Source organism: Lepidochelys kempii, chromosome 3 (assembly GCF_965140285.1).
Source record: "Lepidochelys kempii isolate rLepKem1 chromosome 3, rLepKem1.hap1, whole genome shotgun sequence".
Taxonomy (NCBI): Eukaryota; Metazoa; Chordata; order Testudines; family Cheloniidae; genus Lepidochelys; species Lepidochelys kempii.
The window spans coordinates 128,453,421-128,473,329 of NC_136382.1; the positions used below are offsets into that span (position 1 = coordinate 128,453,421).

At 41.5% G+C, this 19,909-nt stretch overlaps 1 protein-coding gene across 2 annotated transcripts in view; it reads left to right on the plus strand.

Moving 5' to 3' along the window:
- KIF25 (kinesin family member 25) overlaps positions 1-19,909 on the plus strand; it is a 70,102-nt gene that overhangs the window by 41,856 nt on the left and 8,337 nt on the right. For both annotated transcript variants that reach the window (XM_073337945.2, XM_073337946.2), the window contains 4 exons: positions 4,901-4,975; positions 12,501-12,650; positions 13,822-13,998; positions 18,944-19,098. In XM_073337945.2, coding sequence (XP_073194046.1) covers positions 4,901-4,975; positions 12,501-12,650; positions 13,822-13,998; positions 18,944-19,098 — 557 coding nt within the window. The remainder of the gene's footprint in view (positions 1-4,900; positions 4,976-12,500; positions 12,651-13,821; positions 13,999-18,943; positions 19,099-19,909) is intronic.

Consider the following 19,909-nt stretch of genomic DNA (forward strand, 5'->3'; position numbering starts at 1 on the left):
GCACAACACAGATAATGACACATTCTCTTAGAACATCCTCATGTCTTCTTCTTATGGCACCGCCACACCTTACTGAACCATTCTCCCTGGCTATTGCCAACTTCAGGGGGCAGAGTTAAGGTTGCGTTGCAGGGGTGGCATGTACTGTAACTCTTCATTTCCTGGCTTTCAGAGGTTTGAGTTAGCCACTCTCCACATTGTAGAAGCTCACAAGGCATCACTGGGCAACCTGAACTCTATTAATGAAGTTTTTGGGCATTTAATATAAGTATCAGGTCTTGGTGTTAAAGATATGCCACAATATATTAACGTGTATGTAGTACTTTTACAAAACACTCTGGAGGTGCTGTGATTCTGGACATGTGGTGACCACCCAGATAATCAGGAAAAGGATTTTAAAAAAAATGTAAATCCCCCAAAGAATGCTGTTTTGGGGGAATGTTTTTTCAGTGTCCCAGCACAGCTCATTTTTATAAACAGTAGAACATATGGTTCTTATGAACTCAAAATGCTTATTTTTTTAGCAACTTTTTATGGAACTAATAAATGTCAAAATATTTTATTTCAGTTCAGGAAGAAAATTCCATCTTTCAGCATTTTATGCTTTTAATAATTTAATCAGTGAATCAGTTAGCAAAATAAAAAAGAAGCTAATAATTTTCAGGGTGAAATTAGCATTAATATCCATTTTGGGAAGAATCTGTCATCTTTCAAGTAGAATAAGTAATTTTGTACAAACAGATTTCCTGGGTTTGCTGTACATTCCATTGTCCCAGATAACTAATTAAAACACGTCTGTTTCTAGCCTTGACCAAAGAGTCAGTTAAGTTCTGTTCTATCTGCTTTATATATCATCAGCACCAATGTAGGGCAATTTGAGTATTCACATCCCATATAAACACCTTCCCAGTTAATCCTTCGTAACAGTCCTCAGAGGATCTCCTGAGAGATGCTTTGACATGTTTTAGGGAGAAATATCAAATCAGTTCAAGACAAATTGAGATGGAGCCTCGTTGCCTTAAGATCGGGGATTTAGTGCTAATGAATATTTCAAATGGTGTGGGTGATAAATGAAGCAGAGAAAAAACAGTTCGGGGATGTTTTTGTTCAACCAGATTGACCTTGAAGATCTGACGTGAAAAGTATGCAGCAATGTATGCATGTGCATGCATACATAACCAGGAGGTAGTTTTGTTATTCAGTAACTGTTTTCTCAATATAAGTGCTTTACCATATCTGCATATTTGTAGGTGTCTCTGTTTTTTGAAAGCATGTCAATGGAATAGCAAGACAATCAGAATTTGTCCATCAAGCTTGACAAGTGCCTATTTGCTTATTAAACAGGAAATACTTTTTCATACATGTAATTAGACTGTAGAACTCATTGCCACAGGATGCCATCTGGGTCAAGAATTCATCGAGATTCAAAGGAAGACTGGATGTTTTTATGGGTAGCAAGAACAGCAAGAGTTATACTAGTTAATGCTAACGAACAATTTGGAAAGGATATTTATTAACCCTTGTATTTCAGGGGCTAAACCAATCTCTGACTGTTAAGGGTTACGATGAGACCTTCATGGAAGACATATTATCCCACATCTGCCTACTGCAGTATTTCTTGCACCTTTCTTGGAAATATCTGGTGCTGGATACTTGGCTAGATGGAACTTGGGTCTCACTGAGCATGGCGGTTTTTATGTTCCTGTGTCACTGGGTCCCCAGACACAGGTGTATCTGCAGTGTACACAAACACTTTAGTCTGTGTTTGTACATTTAATGAATCAGAGTGGCGGGATCTTGGTCAAATAGACACCTGAAGAACCTTATAGGTAAATGGTAAAGAGCAGAATGTGACATTCATTAATTTACATTTTTAATGTAGCATATACAAACAGCAGAATATTTGATCACATGCAAATTGACTATTTTATGTTGTTTGCTGCTACCCAAATTCCTGCTTCTAATCAGCAAATGGGTTAAAACATCTTGAAAAGATACATCATTCATTGCAGAATAAGGTTGAGCAGGAAGGGAAGGAAAAGTAGGGAGGCATCAGAAAATAAAGTTTGTTCAAAGAGACATCTACCTACATTTATATGTCAAATTCTTAAGTGTGGATAATGATTTTCATATTATCTTTGTACATCTTGTATAAACAAGACTGTACTTGTTTCAAGTTGTAATCTCTAGGGAGTTACTTAGTCATGATGCTAAGAGAAAAGAAAGAAATGGAGGAGGTTCTGATTTGTTATTTTCAGGTGTGGATTCTGAGCATTTAGTACTTTGTTTTTGAAGCTGTAGGTGGTAGGGGGTAGATTAAGAAGTAACCTATATAAACTAGCTGGGGTCTTTACTTGAGTTTGAAAAGTGTGTACAGTTGGTTAAGGTATTATCATCATTTCTGTCCAAGAGTTATGTTATCATTGCTACTTGCTAAGGAGTGGAAGAACTAATTCAATTTAATTATTACATTCCACAAAAACTTATTTTTAAAAGCAACACACAACTCTAAACATAAAAGAAAAACATTTGTTTCTGTGCAGTGAAAAATGCTTATCAGAAGGGTGGTCTTGTGGTTGAGGCACTGAACTGAAACTTAGGAATATTGGCTTCATTCCCTGTTCTTCCACAGTCTTCCTGTGTGACCTTGGGCACATAGGCGACTTGTGCCTCTCCATACTGGAGGAGAAGGGGGAGGCACAATCTAAAGGAGAGGACATATGACCACCTCACATGTCTTCTCTCCCCAGTAAACCCCCCACCCTGCACCCAGCCCGGGACCACCGTGGTCTCCCCACCCCATGTTACCTGCCCAGGCTCGGCTGCCGGGGACAGGGGCTAAGTATGAAGAGGGGGAAGTGGGGCTCCGGTCATTTGGCACCTGTCCCTGACAGCAGGGCCCGGGCTGGGGGCGGTCTGCTGTTGCCCCAGCTGCCAGGGACAGTGGCCGAGCAAGCCAAAGCCCCCTCTCCCCTCCAGCATGTTTCTGGCTTGCTCGGTCCCTCTCGCCTGCAGCCAACCCTGGGCAGTAAGCAGGCCACTGCTGCCTCCCAGCCAGGCTCTCTCAAGCAAAAGCAAGCAGCTCCATCCCGCTCCCCTCCCGGCTGCCAGGGAGAGTAGCCAAATGTGCTGGGGGTATGTGAGGTGCAGGGAGAGAAGGACAGAGCCCCTCTCCCTCCCTGATTCTGGCAGGCCAGTCTGGGGAAGGGCACTTGATCCCACATGCCCCCGCTACACATCACCTCTGCTTGAGCAAATCACATTATCTCTCTGTGCCTCAGTTCCCCAACTGGAAAATGGAGTTGTTAGCACTTCCCTGCCTCACACGGGTGTTATGAGGATAAATTCAATGATGTTTGCGAGATGATAATATGCTGTGGTGCAAGGAGCTATGTCAATAGATACTTAATAATGAAAAGGCGAAATGTTGGTGGTGCTGACTCTGCAGCTGTGAAACCCTTCACATATGTGCCATGCCTCCTTAAACTCATACTTCAGGGTTTCAGCCAGCCAGCCGCAGGGGTCAGGAAGGGTATTCTGGAAGGCTCTTTGATCTCCTTCCTCTGAAGCATCAGAGATGGCCATGGCTGGAGATGGAACATGGAGCGTTTTCTCTCTTCAAGTGCATAGCTGGCTGGTACTTGCTCATATGCTCAGAGTCTATCTGATTGCCATATGTGGAGTTGGGAAGGAATTTTTCCCTAGATCAGCTTGGGCAGTGACTTTGGGGGTTTTGGCCTTCCTCTGCAACATATGGGTGTGGATCACTAGCCAGGATTATCTGGGTATATCTTACTTAACCATTTCCTGCCATTGTGGGGCCCTCAAGCACTGGTGCATCTCGGTCCCTTTTATTCTCTTCCTGTGGCACATAATAGTCTAGTATTCCCCTGTGGGCTGTAATACTTTGGTGTCATTTTGGTTGTTGGCTTTAGTGTGTGGGTGCTTGGCGTTGTTGGTGGCCTATGCTATACATGAAGTCAGATTAGCTGACCTAAAGTGGCCCACTTCTGGCCGTAAACTCTATGACACTATGAGGGGGAGCACATGCTGAGTAACCCCATTCCCTGGGAGAACAGCTGGTGCCCTAGGGGATCACAGAAGGGAGTACTATGCTTCCTTAATGTCATAACATAGGAATCAGGGTCGCCAGCAGCCAAGTGACAATTGGAAGAAAACAAAGTGTGGGTCAATACAGCTGGGAGACAGGAGTGGTCCAAGGAGAATGCTGGGGCCCTTCAGGGGCCTGGTGATTGGGCAAGATTAATTCCTTTTAGGTACTCTGTTCCCAGTCTTCCTGTCTCCCTGAAGCAGCTATGTGGGTGCAAGGAATTCATATCCCCAAGGAATTCCCCCCCCCCCCCATCACATCGTAATAAAGACCACAGCCCCTCCAAAAGACAGAAGTAGAACCTAGGAATTCTGATTTCCAGTCCCCTATTCTAACCACTGGACCACGCTGAACAAGCAAACTACTTTTTTAGATCTTTCATCTCTCCTGCTCCAAGACATTTAGTGTGTGCATCTCTCTTCTAGTGTATATCAAAGGCAGCTGAGACTTCTGTACATAATCTGTAGGTGCTCTCCAAATTCTCCGCCTCAGCTACCTGAACAAAGTAGTAGCTCAGTTCTTTTTCCTTGCCTCTTCATTTCCTGGCTCGGAAAGGCAGTTTCCGAACAGTAGTGCGTAGTTTCCCTCTACTGATCTTTCGGTCTCAAAGGTAAATAAGTATTCTGAAACACAATCTGTAATTGTTGTCATAGAAACACATCAGCAAACCCTGAGTTGTGCGTTAGTGGCACACAGCAACTGATGTGTATTTTTCTGGTCTGTGTTATTACACTGGAAATACAGTGATCATTTTTGTTCAATGAATCATTCCTTTTCCCTCCCCCTCAGAGTTTACAGTGCTGCTGAGTCTCAAGACGCAGTGTTTGCAGATGTGGCCCCTTTGCTTACATCTCTGCTGGATGGGTAAGTTGAAAAGTAGGTGGAAACAATGCAAAGTGACACTACCAACTTGAAATCCATTCCGTTTTTCAAAAATGACTTTGAATTATTTCCCAAGTTCTCTTGCCAGTTTTTATGGGTTTACAATCACATTTTCAATGTTGTAATCTGACAGTCACTCAGTATTAGGGTATTCTCCCACTCAGACAGGAAATAATGGAAGTGACTATTTAGAACATTTTATCAGACACCGTGGACAAATTTGAAAAAAAAAAGGGGGTAACATTTTTCTCTGGCCTCTTTCAGTTATAGCAAATATAGGTGTTACTTATAACAGAGGTAAAACAAATTCAAACAAGTGTAATTTCTTTTTTAAGTTAATTGTACATTTGTTTTTATTTTTTCTGCATGATACAAATTTATGCAATGCTAAATTTTGAAACATTTTTTAAAATAATAGGCAGTGTGACCTACCTTTCTTCAATAGCATCTTAAGAATTAATGATCCTCAGTCGTAGATGTTGAGACAGCATCAAATAGAGACCCTGGAGTTAAAAACAGTTTTGGAAATTACACTACCAGAAATAAATACTGATATACATTTTTAATTACTTCTGGGCAGTAAAACCACTAAGGCTAATTAACAGTACACTAGAAAAGGGGCCTTGAAGTGGTTGTAACGGTAAACAGTGGGACTGAAACAGAAATCCATTAATTAGTTCCTTTCCTCTCTTTTTCTTTCTCTTCTTCCTTGCCTAATCCAACTCAATTGTGGATGTTCTTTGTACATCTGATTCAGATTTCTTTTATGACATTGTTTCCACGATGTCATATGAGTGATGTGGCTAGCCACATGACCATGGAATCATAGGCACCGACTCCATGTGTGCTCTGGGGGTGGAGCACTCATGGAAAAAAAATAGTGGGTGCTCAGCACCCACCAGCCACAGCTGTTGGGCAGTGCCACCAAAACAGCTGATAGGTGGCGCTGCCAAACAGCTGTTTAGTGGCTCGGGGAGGGGTATGGGGGAGGGTGGAGATCAGCGAGTGGCGGGCAAGCGGGGGCCTCGGGGAGCAGGTGGAGATGGGGCAGGAAGAAGTGGAGCAAAGGCAGGGCTTTGGGGGAAAGGGGTGGAGGGAGGGTTGAGTCTCGGGAGAGGTGCAGAGCGGGGGTGAGAAGAGGCAGAGCGAAGGTGGGGCCTTGGGGGAAGGGTCAGGGCCTTGGGGCGGAGTGGTGGTGGAGCACCCTGAGGAAAAGTAAAGGTCAGCACCTGTGCATGGAACCTTTTTTTTTTTTTTTTTTGAATAGTGACAACCCTTAGGAAATGCATGCTTATCCCTTGAGCATGGCATTCCACAGACCAAGGCTCCAAGTACCCTGCCCCTTAAACTGCCCTAGCAGCTCAAAGTGCCCTTAAGGCTGCTCTGAAGAGGCTGCTGAGGATTCCCCAAGTGTGTGGGAGTTCTTGGGCCCCCCCCACACTCTCAGTGCAGGGGGAATGGAAGGTCCAGATGGTGACAAGAGAGAGTGCCTGAGGGGACAGAGCTTGAATGTGATTATTTCTGCTGATCCAAATGGCCCGTAAGGGATTGTTCTAGCCACTATGAAGTAAAGTAACCATAACTTTCACCTAGGAACACCACATGATTGTGGATAAATTGGAGAGAGTCCAGCGAAGGGCAACAAAAATGATTAGGGGACTGGAACACATGAGTTATGAGGAGAGGCTGAGGGAGCTGGGATTGTTTAGCCTGCAGAAGAGAAGAATGAGGGGGGATTTGATAGCTGCTTTCAACTACCTGAAAGGGGGTTCCAAAGAGGATGGCTCTAGACTGTTCTCAATGGTAGCAGATGACAGAACGAGGAGTAATGGTCTCAAGTTGCAGTGGGGGAGGTTTAGATTGGATATTAGGAAAAACTTTTTCACTAAGAGGGTGGTGAAACACTGGAATGCGTTACCTAGGGAGGTGGTAGAATCTCCTTCCTTAGAGGTTTTTAAGGTCAGGCTTGACAAAGCCCTGGCTGGGATGATTTAACTGGGAATTGGTCCTGCTTTGAGCAGGGGGTTGGACTAGATGACCTTCTGGGGTCCCTTCCAACCCTGATATTCTATGATTCTATGATCAGGGGAAGACCTAGAGATAGCTTAGAGTTACTGTTGTCCCTCCCCACCCTTCCAGCCGCAGAGAGCATGAGCTTGTCTCAGCTCAGGATTGTGCCTTAGGTCCCTACCTACTTATCTACCTATGTGCAGTACTTCCAATTAACCCCAATGCAGGTTACATATGTATATTGAGAGGAGCATCCACCTTTTAGTATGCTCCTGTCTAAAGTCTCTCTCCTGAAACCCAGGAGCTTCATATTCATTTAGGAAATGTTCTGTTATTGAAAACTTAAAGGTCTGTCTTTCTTTCAGCATGCACCATTTAAACAGAAGCAGACTATCAGAAAAGGAAAGGCTGCCTGTATCAGTCATGTTTCTGAACAGCCTTCCTATTATAAATGTGAAACAGACAGAATTATTTTGATCCTTGAAGTTATCTGCTCCTTCTGGCTGCTTCTAGTCTGAGCTCCAAAATATCCACTTACAAAAAATGGAGTTTGTGGTGGGGTTTAAACATATTTTTTAAATTACATTGTATTATTTTTCAGTTTAAGCATACAGGAAGAAAAGATTGTTCCTTTACAAAACAGAAAAAAAAAAAACAGACTTCAAAGTTTAGAGTGCTCAATACAAGCTCAGCAGGGGATTAAAATAACATCACCTTCTCTCACAAGATTTAAGAGTAAATTATGCTCATTTTTTAAAGAAAAAGGAAATTCCTCTTACTTTGATTTCCTTGATTGTGTTCCCCTCCGGTCCTAGCTCAGAGTGAGCATTTGAGGTTTTTTGGATGCTGAGTGCTATTAAGCTTAATAATTGGTATTTTAGTTTAATAGTAAAGTCTTTTTAAGAACAATATAACTATGTGAGTAAATGGTTTCAGAGTAGCAGCCGTGTTAGTCTGTATTCGCAAAAAGAAAAGGAGTACTTGTGGCACCTTAGAGACTAACCAATTTATTTGAGCATAAGCTTTCATGAGCTACAGCTCACTTCATCGGATGCATTCAGTGGAAAATACAGTGGGGAGATTTATATACATAGAGAACATGAAACAATGGGTGTTACCATACACACTGTAAGGAGAGTGATCACTTAAGGTGAGCTATTACCAGCGGGACAGCGGGGGGAAAAAACCTTTTGTAGTGATAATCAAGGTGGGCCATTTCCAGCAGTTGACAAGAATGTCTGAGGAACTGGGGGTGGGGGTGAAATAAACATGGGGAAATAGTTTTACCTTGTGTAATGACCCATCCACTCCCAGTCTCTATTCAAGCCTAAGTTAATTGTATCCAGTTTGCAAATTAATTCCAATTCAGTAGTCTCTCGTTGGAGTCTGTTTTTGAAGTTTTTTTGTTGAAGAATTGCAACTTTTAGGTCTGTAATCGAGTGACCAAAGAGATTGAAGTGTTCTCCAACTGGTTTTTGAATGTTATAATTCTTGACATCTGATTTGTGTCCATTTATTCTTTTATGCAGAGACTGTCCAGTTTGACCAATGTACATGGCAGCGGGGCATTGCTGGCACATATCACATTGGTAGATGTGCAGGTGAACGAGCCTCCGATAGTGTGGCTGATGTGATTAGGCCCTGTGATGGTGTCCCCTGAATAGATATGTGGACACAGTTGGCAACGGGCTTTGTTGCAAGGATAGGTTCCTGGGTTAGTGGTTCTGTTGTGTGGTGTGTGGTTGCTGGTGAGTATTTGCTTCAGGTTGGGGGGCTGTCTGTAAGCAAGGACTGGCCTGTCTCCCAAGATCTGTGAGAGGGCTGGGTTGTCCTTCAGGATAGGTTGTAGATCCTTGATGATGCGTTGGAGAGGTTTAGTTAGGGGCTGAAGGTGATGGCTAGTGGCGTTCTGTTATTTTCTTTGTTGGGCCTGTCCTGTAGTAGGTGACTTCTGGGTACTCTTCTGGCTCTGTCAATCTGTTTCTTCACTTCAGCAGGTGGGTACTGTAGTTTTAAGAATGCTTGATAGAGATCTTGTAGGTGTTTGTCTCTTTCTGAGGGGTTGGAGCAAATGCGGTTGTATCGTAGAGCTTGGCTGTAGACAATGGTGTGATCTGGTGTAGTGTGATCTGGATGAAAGCTGGAGGCATGTAGGTAGGAATAGCAGTCAGTAGGTTTCCGATATAGGGTGGTGTTTATGTGACCATCGCTTATTAGCACCATAGTGTCCAGGAAGTGGATCTCTTGTGTGGACTGGTCCAGGCTGAGGTTGATGGTGGGATGGAAATTGTTGAAATCATGGTGGAATTCCTCAAGGGCTTCTTTTCCATGAGTCCAGATGATGAAGATGTCATCAATATAGCACAAGTAGAGTAGGGGCATTAGGAGATGAGAGCTGAGGAAGCGTTGTTCTAAGTCAGCCATAAAAATGTTGGCATACTGTGGGGCAATGCGGGTACCCATAGCAGTGCCGCTGATTTGAAGGTATACATTGTCCCCAAATGTGAAATAGTTATGGGTGAGGACAAAGTCACAAAGTTCAGCCACCAGATTTGCCGTGACATTATCCGGTATACTGTTCCTGACAGCTTGTAGTCCATCTTTGTGTGGAATGTTGGTGTGGAGGGCTTCTACATCCATAATGGCCAGGATGGTGTTTTCAGGAAGATCACCGATGGATTGTAGTTTCCTCAGGAAGTCAGTGGTGTCTCGGAGATAGCTGGGAGTGCTGGTAGCGTAGGGCCTGAGGAGGGAGTCTACGTAGCGAGACAATCCTGCTGTCAGGGTGCCAATGCCTGAGATGATGGGGCGTCCAGGATTTCCAGGTTTATGGATCTTGGGTAGCAGATAAAATACCCCAGGTCAGGGTTCCAGGGGTGTGTCTGTGCGGATTTGTGAGTAAATGTGGGCGAAAAACTTCAAGCACAGAAATTAGGATTTAGCAACATTTTTAGCAGATTAGTAATTAGTAAATAGTTCATTTATAGCCACTCTGGTATAACCAAAAAATAAGCAAAGTAAACTAGATAAAACTCAGTCTGTGTTAATTCTGTCAGTTGCTTCTAGTTCTTCTGTTGAGACACCAACAATTTGTTCTAGATCTAGCCTATCTGGATTTAATACCACCGTGACTAGTCGCAAAAACCTCAGTGAAGCTCTTTTTGGCTTTAGCAGAGAGGGCATATAACTGAATTATACCCCAAATCAAGATCCTTGATACTCAAAGTTATGCAAGTCTACTTGTCTTCAAACTCTTATATTTAATCCCATTATCTGTACAAGTATTAGAATTGTTCTGGCATTAGCCAATGATGCTGAAATTCTTAAGGGTAAATGGCTAGTGACTAAGAGGGAAGCTGAGGTAGCAGGAATATGTGGAATTAGCAACTTTTATATATCCATACTTCAAAAAACCAAACCAAACAAACAAACAAAACCTTTCAGACTTCCATCCTCTGTTTCCTGAGGAAACCCAGTTAACTACAAACTGAAGACTCTAATTTTGTTTCCAAGCATGTCCATTTTATTTTTAAGACTCTGTGTTCAGTCACCAGGCCTGTAGAACCTATGTCTTGATCGGACAGTGCAGGGTGGAATTTTCAAAAACATATTGGCCTGTCTCGAATTAGTGGGAGTTTTGCCATTGACTTCAGAGACAGAGTTAGGCCAACGATGAATGTTTTTTGAAATCCCATCCTCAAGATTTGCAGCCTGAGTTTCCAGTCCTTCCACTTTTGTTATGTTCTCTACCTTGTTTTCCATTGTAGTCTGAGTCCTTTAGTCCATCAAGTCTAAAGTCCAGATTTCTAGATATTACTGTTTTCCGATCTTGCAGACTTGCTCCCCATCTGCGGCTGATCCTCAGCAGGGTAAACTGTCATAGTTCCATTGACTCAGATCTATGACTGTTTACTGCTGCTGAGGATCTGCTCCCTACCCATGTCAGCTGCTATATTATCAGTGTTCACCCTCCCAACCCCACTCTAAAAAACTTTGTTAGGTACAGCAAGGTCACTTGTAAGCTGAGAACATAGCTCTCTACAGTGTCTGTCAGTATCAGTATGTCAAGTTTTGTGATCTGAAAAGATAAACAAATTTTAAAAAATAACAGCTGAGTCAGTGGAGCTCACCAAAGCACATCTTTTCTGTTGCCGGCACATGCCTGAAATAGCATGTTTAATACAAGACAAAGATGTCAGGTTAACAGAGCTATGTTTTTTAATCCTCTTCACGATTCAGTTATCACCTAGTTGGAATACAAGCTTCCTCACACTCTGCCTATCAGACCTAGGCCTTGTCTTCATTGTTTTTATCTCTATGCAACTAATGAGCTATCCCCAGGCACAGTGGAGACAAGGCACTTTAGTTTTACTATGAGGTAAATTGGGCAAGGTCAGCCCAATACCCAGCCTGTGGTTCATGTTACCTAGTTTACCTCCCAGTAAAACCAAGTACCTTGTCTCCATTGTGTTTTCACCTCTGGATAGCTCATGAACGTTAGTTACTCTGAGGAAAAACACACCTTTATTAGCAGTGAGACAAGGCCCTAGCTTTTACTACTAACAAAACTAAAACTAATGAAGCGTGTTAACTGCCATTTTGCACTCACTTTGTGAGGATATAAATGACTACCCATGGTGCAAGACAGCAGGTAGTAAGCTCCTTATCTTTTATCTGTGGGCTGAAGTGAAGCATTAGGAGTTGGGACCCCTGGCTTTCCATTCCTGGCTCTTCCACTGACTTGCTCTGTTGACAAGGTAATACTAAGTTACTACCTAGTTATTAAGTGAGCTGTAGCTCACGAAAACTTATGCTCAGATAAATTTGTTAGTCTCTAAGGTGCCACAAGTACTCCTTTTCTTTTTACCTAGTTATTACTTAGTCCCGCCTTGGGTGCAGGGGACCGGACTAGATGACCAATTGAGGTCTTTTCTAGTGCTATGATTTTATGGCCTACTCACTTAGGGCTGGTCTACACATAAATGTGCGTTGAAATACAAAAGGTGGGAATTAAAATCAGTTTTGTTATTTCAGTCCAAATCTGTATGTGGGCACTCTTGTTTTGAAGAAAAAAAAAGTGGCATTAGGCAAGGCATGTAACAAATGGACTATTGTAACTAAATCAATTTTAGCCACTTTTATTCTGAAATAAAGGTCCACAAACAGAATTGCATTTAGTATTAATTTACACCTTCGTTATTTTGTTGCAAATTTGTATGTATACCATACATTAATTATATTTCTTTTATGCCTTAGTTTTCCCATCTGTTTAAAAAAAAATCCACCTCAGGGATGTTGTGAGGGTTACTTAAGTTAGGTTAGCAAAAAGTTTTGAGATCTACAAAAAGGCCACATGGAAATATGTATTATTATTATTATATTATATTTTAAAGTAATCAGTCATATTTTTCCAAATACTTTTTGGTTTAACCATTTAAATACCAAATGCATTTGTTAAAAAAATGGCATAAGAAAATAATGCCCTTTCGATTTTCAGATACAATGTGTGTATTATGGCTTATGGGCAAACAGGGAGTGGGAAGACATACACAATGTTGGGACCACAGTCTGAGGATGATGTCACTCTTTCAACAGAAGATGAACCAGAGCTAGGAATTATTCCAAGAGCCACAGAAGAAGTGTTCAGGTATTGCTGACCATGGGAATGAGAATAAAGTTTGAGTGCCAGTTTTTACATTACAGTTGTATGCAAAGGTGAAAAAATGTTTGCAGTATTGTTGTAGCTGTGTTTGTCCCAGGATATTAGAGAGACAAGGTGGGTGAGATAATATCTTTTATTGGGCCAACTTCGGTTGGTAAAAAAGACAAGCTTTTGATCTTACACAGAGCTGTTCTTCAGCACATGATATTCTTGCTAGTCAGATTTAACTTTTCAAGATGATAGTTAATTATAGTGGCTTTGGTAGCAAATCCATAGTTAAGTTTGAGTCTAAATTTTAATTCTACACTCTTAAACCTCCTCTAACATTTTACGAGGATAAGTTATTGGTTTGCATATTGGAGTCATTAAAATAAGGGAGGAGAGTGAGGTTTTTTTCTGGAACTTGAAAAACATTTGGTCATGGATATATATTTTTCTACTTAGGCCTTATCTATATGGGATAACTTACTTCAGTATAACCTAAGGGGTGAATTAAACCCAATATAGTTATACTGATATAATTCCCTGTGTGGACACTCATATTCTCATACATGAGTGTTTTTTTCTTGGCTTAGCTTATGTTGCTTGGGAAGGGGTTTAAACTAAACTACATCAAAAAAAGGCCACTTTCATATTAGAGTGTTTAACTGGGAAAATTGTCCTGTGTAGACAAGGGCTTAATTTATAAATTCTCTGGGTTTATTTTAGCCCCAATGTCTTGTGCATTTTTCCCCATCCTCTCAACAATAGTGGGCTTTCACAACCCTATACTTCACACACACATGCTGCTCTTTAGGTCTTAGGAATTGGAGTTTTAAATCCTTTGGCATATCCCAGGAGTTATTGGGGTCACAATAGTAACAAGACATTCGAATCAGGCCCACAGTCCAGGAACAGATAGTATATGCAGCCAAAATAAGGTAATTTTCTCTTTGTGACATATTTACTCTATAATTTAAGTGTATGCACTCTTGTTCTTCAACCTTTACATTAACGTAAAAGGCAACATACTCTCATGGTTTTGGATGTTTGATAAGTACTTTCATCAGACTATAATTAGTTCTGAGATGCAACTGTTTCTTAAGGATAGTTTACTTAGGATTTGATTTCAGCCAGTTTAGCTGTGTTTCATTTTCTTTTCTGTAATTCTTTTCAGGCTTATTTCAGAAAAGCCACCAGGAAGTCATTGGGTTGAGGTTTCTGTTGTAGAAGTGTATAATAATGAAATTTTTGATCTTCTGGCCAAAGACAGCTGTGGAAGAGTATTCGGTGTTAAACGTGACGTTATCACAACCAAGGAAGGCAAGAGCGATGTGCCATTACTTACCTATGAGTGAGTACACAGCACAATAAGTAAACCATTATTGCAAGATCATGATACCGTGTTGTTACAATATGTGTCAGCTACAAGGCATGGAGACATAATCGTGGGCACTGATGAGTATTTCAAAGCATACATTCCTTCCCCTAGAACATAAAAAAGCACTGGATGATTCCATTTACTGTTAATATTTCACTAAGAATTCAGTTAATTAGATCACAGTTGGCGTCAGTGTCAATTTGAATATTCTGCAGTAATAATAATAAAACAGTTAAATATTGTTTTATATTTATATACCACCTTCCCTCCCAAGATGTGTTATAACAATTGTATGTACCCTACGTACAGCAGGTTTGAAATGCAGTCAGCTGTAAGGCAGGGATGGCAGTCAAGTGGCAAAGCAGTTCTTAGCACATTGCGAAAAATGGGAACACCGTGAAAAAGTCCGATAGAACTTTATAGAAAATGATAACCTTTTTGTAGATTTTTTAGACCATTGTTTAGAATTTTATGAAATAGGATAATTGAAAAAACTTATAGAAAGAATAGCACTCTGTATTAAATTCTGTGGGATTTTGGAGTAACTTCTATAGAACCCTGTTGGTTTAATTCCTGTTAAAGTCTGTGAGACTTTTCCATAAGGGCAAGGAAGGGAATTACGTTCAAATACACCAGAGCAAACCCTACTCTTAAGAAAAATGTCATAAAAGTCATGCAGCTCTTCAGAAGTTAATATGCGGCTCCTTGTACAGGGAGTACAGCGACTCCGGGGCTGGAGCTACAGGTGCCAACTTTCCAATGTGCCAGGGGGTGCTCACTGCTCAACCCCTGGCTCTGCACCCCTTCCCGCACCCTCCCCTGAGTCTGCCGTGCCCTCCCCCCCACACGCTCCTCCCCCTCCCACCCAGAGCCTCCTGCATGCTACAAAACAGCTGATTGGGAGGAAGGGGAAGTGCTGATTGGTGGGACTGCTGGTAGGTGGGAGGTGCTGGGAGCTGGGGGGGAGCTGCTGACGTATTACTGTGGCTCTTTGGCAATGTACATTGGTAAATTCTGGCTTCTTCTCAGGTTCAGGTTGGCACCCCTGTCATAAGTCCTTAATATCCACACAGAAGAGAGAGGATTTCATTTTATATGTGGTCACCCAAAATACCTACCCATAGTACATATTTTAGCACTCTGCTTATCTCATTAGAAAGATTAAGGCAGTGTTGACGCTGCTGGAATTTAAACCTGTGGTCCCAGAGAGGCTATATCATTCAAACCAAAGGTGTAGATTGTTAAGCCATCCTTTCTAGTTTCTGTTCTTTATATTTTTAGATAAACCTTTTTCTATAGCATATATTTATAGTGGGTTTGAGTCTCCTTTACAGCTGTTCTGACTGTGCAGGAGGGCTTTAAAGTGGGCATAATCTGCAGCTACACTACCAGAGTGATGTAAATGAGAATCAGGCCCACTATATATACATGCCCAGTACACACAGCCAATGTATAATATTTCCTTCTTTTTTTTTCATAAGGCTCCTATCTACACAATGTAGATGATAAAAATCATGTCCTAACAAGTGAAGACCACTATCCTGTCTTAAACAAACTTATTGCACAGACTGCTGAAACAGCACAATTAAAAATAGGGGAGAGTTAGAGGGGACAGGCTGCAATGGTGGCACCTGCAAGATGACAATAGCAGGTAGAAGGAAGGTGTTGGCCATTTCATTCCTACCCCAACAAAATGTTAGAAGCAGGGGTTCTCAAACTTAATTGCACCACAACCCCCTTCTGACAACAAAAATTACTACACAATCTCAGGAGTGGGGCCTGAGCCTGCCCAAGCTCTGCCGCCCTAGGCGTGGGGGGCCAAAACCAAAGGGATTCAGCCCTAGGCGAGAGGCCTGTAACCTGAGCCCCGTCACCGCGGGCTGAAGCCCTCGGGCTTTGGCTGCAGCCCCAGGCAATGCGGCTTGGGCTTCAGCTTCGGCCTCAGGTCCTAGCAAGTCTAATGCCAGCCCTGGCATTAAACACCATTAAAATGGGGTCATGACGCACAGTTTGAGAACCGCTGTGTTAGAGGATTCCCAAAGGACCTAGTGTGACACACTGAGGAAAAAGTTCTTTGGGCAAATCATTCTGTAGTTGTCTTTTTGAGGACAAGAACAATAAGAGGTTTGTGAGAGCAAACACTAATTTTCTTCTCTGAAAACTGTCCCGCATACTGAACAATTCAGGACAAAACTATAAAATGTTCTGTTGCTGGTGGAAACATGATTTTTTTTCACACATCTGTAATCATAATGCCTGTCAAAGGCTGTTCTATGCTACTTCAGTGGGAATCGGAAGTCAGAGCAAGAAGTATCTTTTTCCTTCATGGATTAAAACAAACTGCACTCTCAGTGGAAATAATTGACAGCAGTATTTTTATCTTGTGGGTTTTAGTAACATAAGCAACCACTTGATATTTGTTTATGTGGTTTTATATTATTGCCAGAAAACCTTGATAAAATACAGCCAGTATTCTGGAGAGAGGGTTGAAAAGACATCATTCTTTCTCTGCAGTTATTTGTATCTACTGACATGTTTTCTGTCCATTGAACTGTTCATACAAAATTGGAACCCACAGAGAAACTGTAAAATTGCTTTTTCCAGAATCTAGGATTTATAATTTTCCTCTCCATGGAATTACAGTCACTATAGTAATCTAGGAATTATTATTTTTCTTTTTACTTATTTACAGCTAAACACAAAACTTTTAGGGTTCATTCTAGTAAAATTCAATTTCAGATAACTGAATACAAAAGTCTTTGGGTTAAATTTGATTTCTACCCATATTAATGCACCCTCAGCTGCACTCTATACTCCTGCAAAGAGAAGCAGGGAGTGGATTAAGGCTAATTGGGGCTCAGATTCATCTGTGCTTTTAGGAGCACTCTGGAAACACTCTTGCTCCCAGTCCAGTACTGTATGGGCTCTTTCTTCCTCACTTCTGAGTTCTTAGACTTCCTCCTCCCGAGTGAGGCAGCCCACACAGCTCATCCCAGCACATTGGACTATCAGTTGCGCCCTCTGCCATTGCCCATCTATCTGCCTCTAATTCACTGCACTGTCCAGGTACCTTCTGACTGTGGGTCCCAATGACTCAAAAATCTTGCTTTAATTTATGCTTGAAAAATAGCCATTATGCCTACTTGATCTAGGGAGTTCTGTCTGGCTAGTTGTTGACCAATCTCTTTTCCCCGGCTTTTGGGGAGGGGAAGGTGCACTGCAGGCTGGGATTTGTGCCATGAGGGTTGGAAATTGTGGCTGGAATGGGTTTCCTTTGTTCTTGGGGTGACTGCTATATTTATTTCTTTAATTTCCAATACATGGCAAAGGTGCGTAGAGGTTTGAATAAGCACCTTTGGAAAATGTTTATCTAAATCAATCAATAAGTATTCAGTATTTATATCTTGATTACAATAAAAGCATCAAAAAAGTCAAATTCGTAAACAGACTATATTAATAATTATGCAAAAAAAGGTTAACAATGAAAAACAAATCCAAACAACTCAAGGAAACCGTTGAGGAAGGCCACCCCTGCTGTCAGGAATCTAAGTAAACACATGGCATTTTGAATAAAAACACATCCTCATTTGTGATAACATTTCATCTAAAATATACTGGCCCACTGGGTCTCATTGGCTTCTCCATACATTAAATAGAATACAGTGGAAGTTTTCCTGTTAACATGTACATCCAACTGAATCAGGCAAACCTCATGTTCTTCCTTCTTGAATGTGTAAGTTGGTATTAGACAATATCCAGGGCTGAATTTTCAGCCTAACTACCACATGGCTTCGTTACGTAGCAACTGGTCCCTGAAAACCTGTCCATGTGCAAGTGTCATATCTACAATATGATATAGTTCATTTACTTAAACTTCTCTTAGAGAAAATCTTTTTCTATTCCTTCTTTTCAGGTTCCACATGTCAATCAAGTTGGCAAACCTACCACCAGTTAAAAAATTGCCCACATGGAAACTCATTTGTGTCCCCCACTCTGGTGAATCCTCCTTCTGAGTTTCTCAAATCCATGTCTCCATTCTTTATGTCAATCTTAGTGATCCCTAGACTTTTTACTTCTGTTAAGAGGATACCTGAGCTAGGAGACATGTTCAATGAACAACAGTACTGAACTTTTCCCAAGAATTAGCTGCAATTCCCTGCTCTGACCCAGACTTCCTGTGTGACTGGGCAAGTCACTTTGCCTCTCTGTGTCTCAGTTCCCTATCTGTAAAATGGGGGTGATAATATTTCCCTATCTCTCAGGGGTGTTGTAAGCACACATGCATTAAATATTGTGAGGTGCTCAGGTGCTATGTTGGTGGGGGCTGTATACTTTAGATATAAGGTGTCCAGGCTACTTAAGAGCATAAGAATGGCCATACTGGGTCAGATCAATAGTCCATCTAGCCCTCTGTCCTGCCTTCCAACCGTGACTGGTACCAGATGCTACAGAAAAGAATGAACAGAACAGGGCAGATTTTGAGTGAACAGCTCCTGGCAGTCAGAGGCTTAGGGACACGTAGTGCATGGGGTTATATCCCTGACCATCTTGACTAATAGCTATTGATGGACCGATCCTCCCTGAACTTATCTAATTCTTTTTTTGAACCCAGTTTTATACTTTTGGCCTTCACAATGTCCCCTGGCAATGAGTTCCATGGGTTAACTGTGCATCGTGCCAGCATATTCAGTATGAGGCACAGCTTCATCTTGGGCTAAAATGGAACATTCCCTAGTTGAAAGATTCTGCAGGGCAGCAACTTGTGGAGTTAAGAGGTAGCAAAGGAAACAAAGGGAGCATTTTGGAGACAGGATTGGGAACTGGGAGGGGCATAAGAGGAAATTATCAGATTCATGTTCAAGTTGCCACATTTTTAATGTCACCTTTACTATCAACTACCACTATTTTGTTTTGCCAGGACTGTTGAAAATGCTCTAGAATTCTTACAGCTAGTTGATAAAGGTCTGCAGCTAAGGGTCAAACATCCAACACTGGTGCATGCTCATTCCTCTCGCTCTCATCTGGTAGTGACATTGACCATAACCACGAAGGCTGTCTCTGCAGACAGCTTTGGTAAGTAGGATAGTGCTAAAATATATCTAGATCCATTTGTGTCAGAAATGCAGTATCTGGGTTGAGGGATTTTCTTTTTGCTCTTTTCTCTCTTCTGACTGTCTCTTGCTACAATCTTTAAACCCCCTGTTCTTTTCTATTTAACCTTTTAGGCTGCATTGACTGAACGCCTCTTAATGTTGCTGTGTTTGAGATGTTTTCTTAACACTTCTAACATTGTGTGATGATTTTTACACACTGCTGTCGTACTTAATGGGCATGCAGTGTGAAACAGTCAATGGTGTATTATTAGTACAATTTTCTCTTACTAGCTAACAGAATCAAATAGTGTAGCTGGATAATTTTACAAGGAATTATTATTTAGTTATATATGCTAAAATCAGATTAAAACAAAGTGTATGCTTCAGGGCATGTGATGATCACTACTGGGACAGAAAGGATTTTCTCTTTACATGCTACATTACACAACTAGCTAGGTGTGTTAAGGAGGTTTTCAGTTGGTCCCTGCCAGAGCAAACAAACCAATGATCTTATCAAGTATGGCAAAACCTGTATTCTTATATTGTAGTTGTCCCTTCTTGCTTTTCAGTGTCACATATAGGTTTGCCAGTCTGTTGCATTAGGAGCAGTTTTGGAACTTGTGGGGTTAACTTTGTTTCCTTTTCTTCCTTTTACTCATGTTGTAATTAGACTCTCCATTTGTAGCATGTGGTCTGTCTCCTTCATACCCTGCAACAACAATATGGTTTTAGGAAGTGGAAAATATTTAAAACTTTTTTCTCAAGATCTCTATCGGAAATTAAACAGAGGA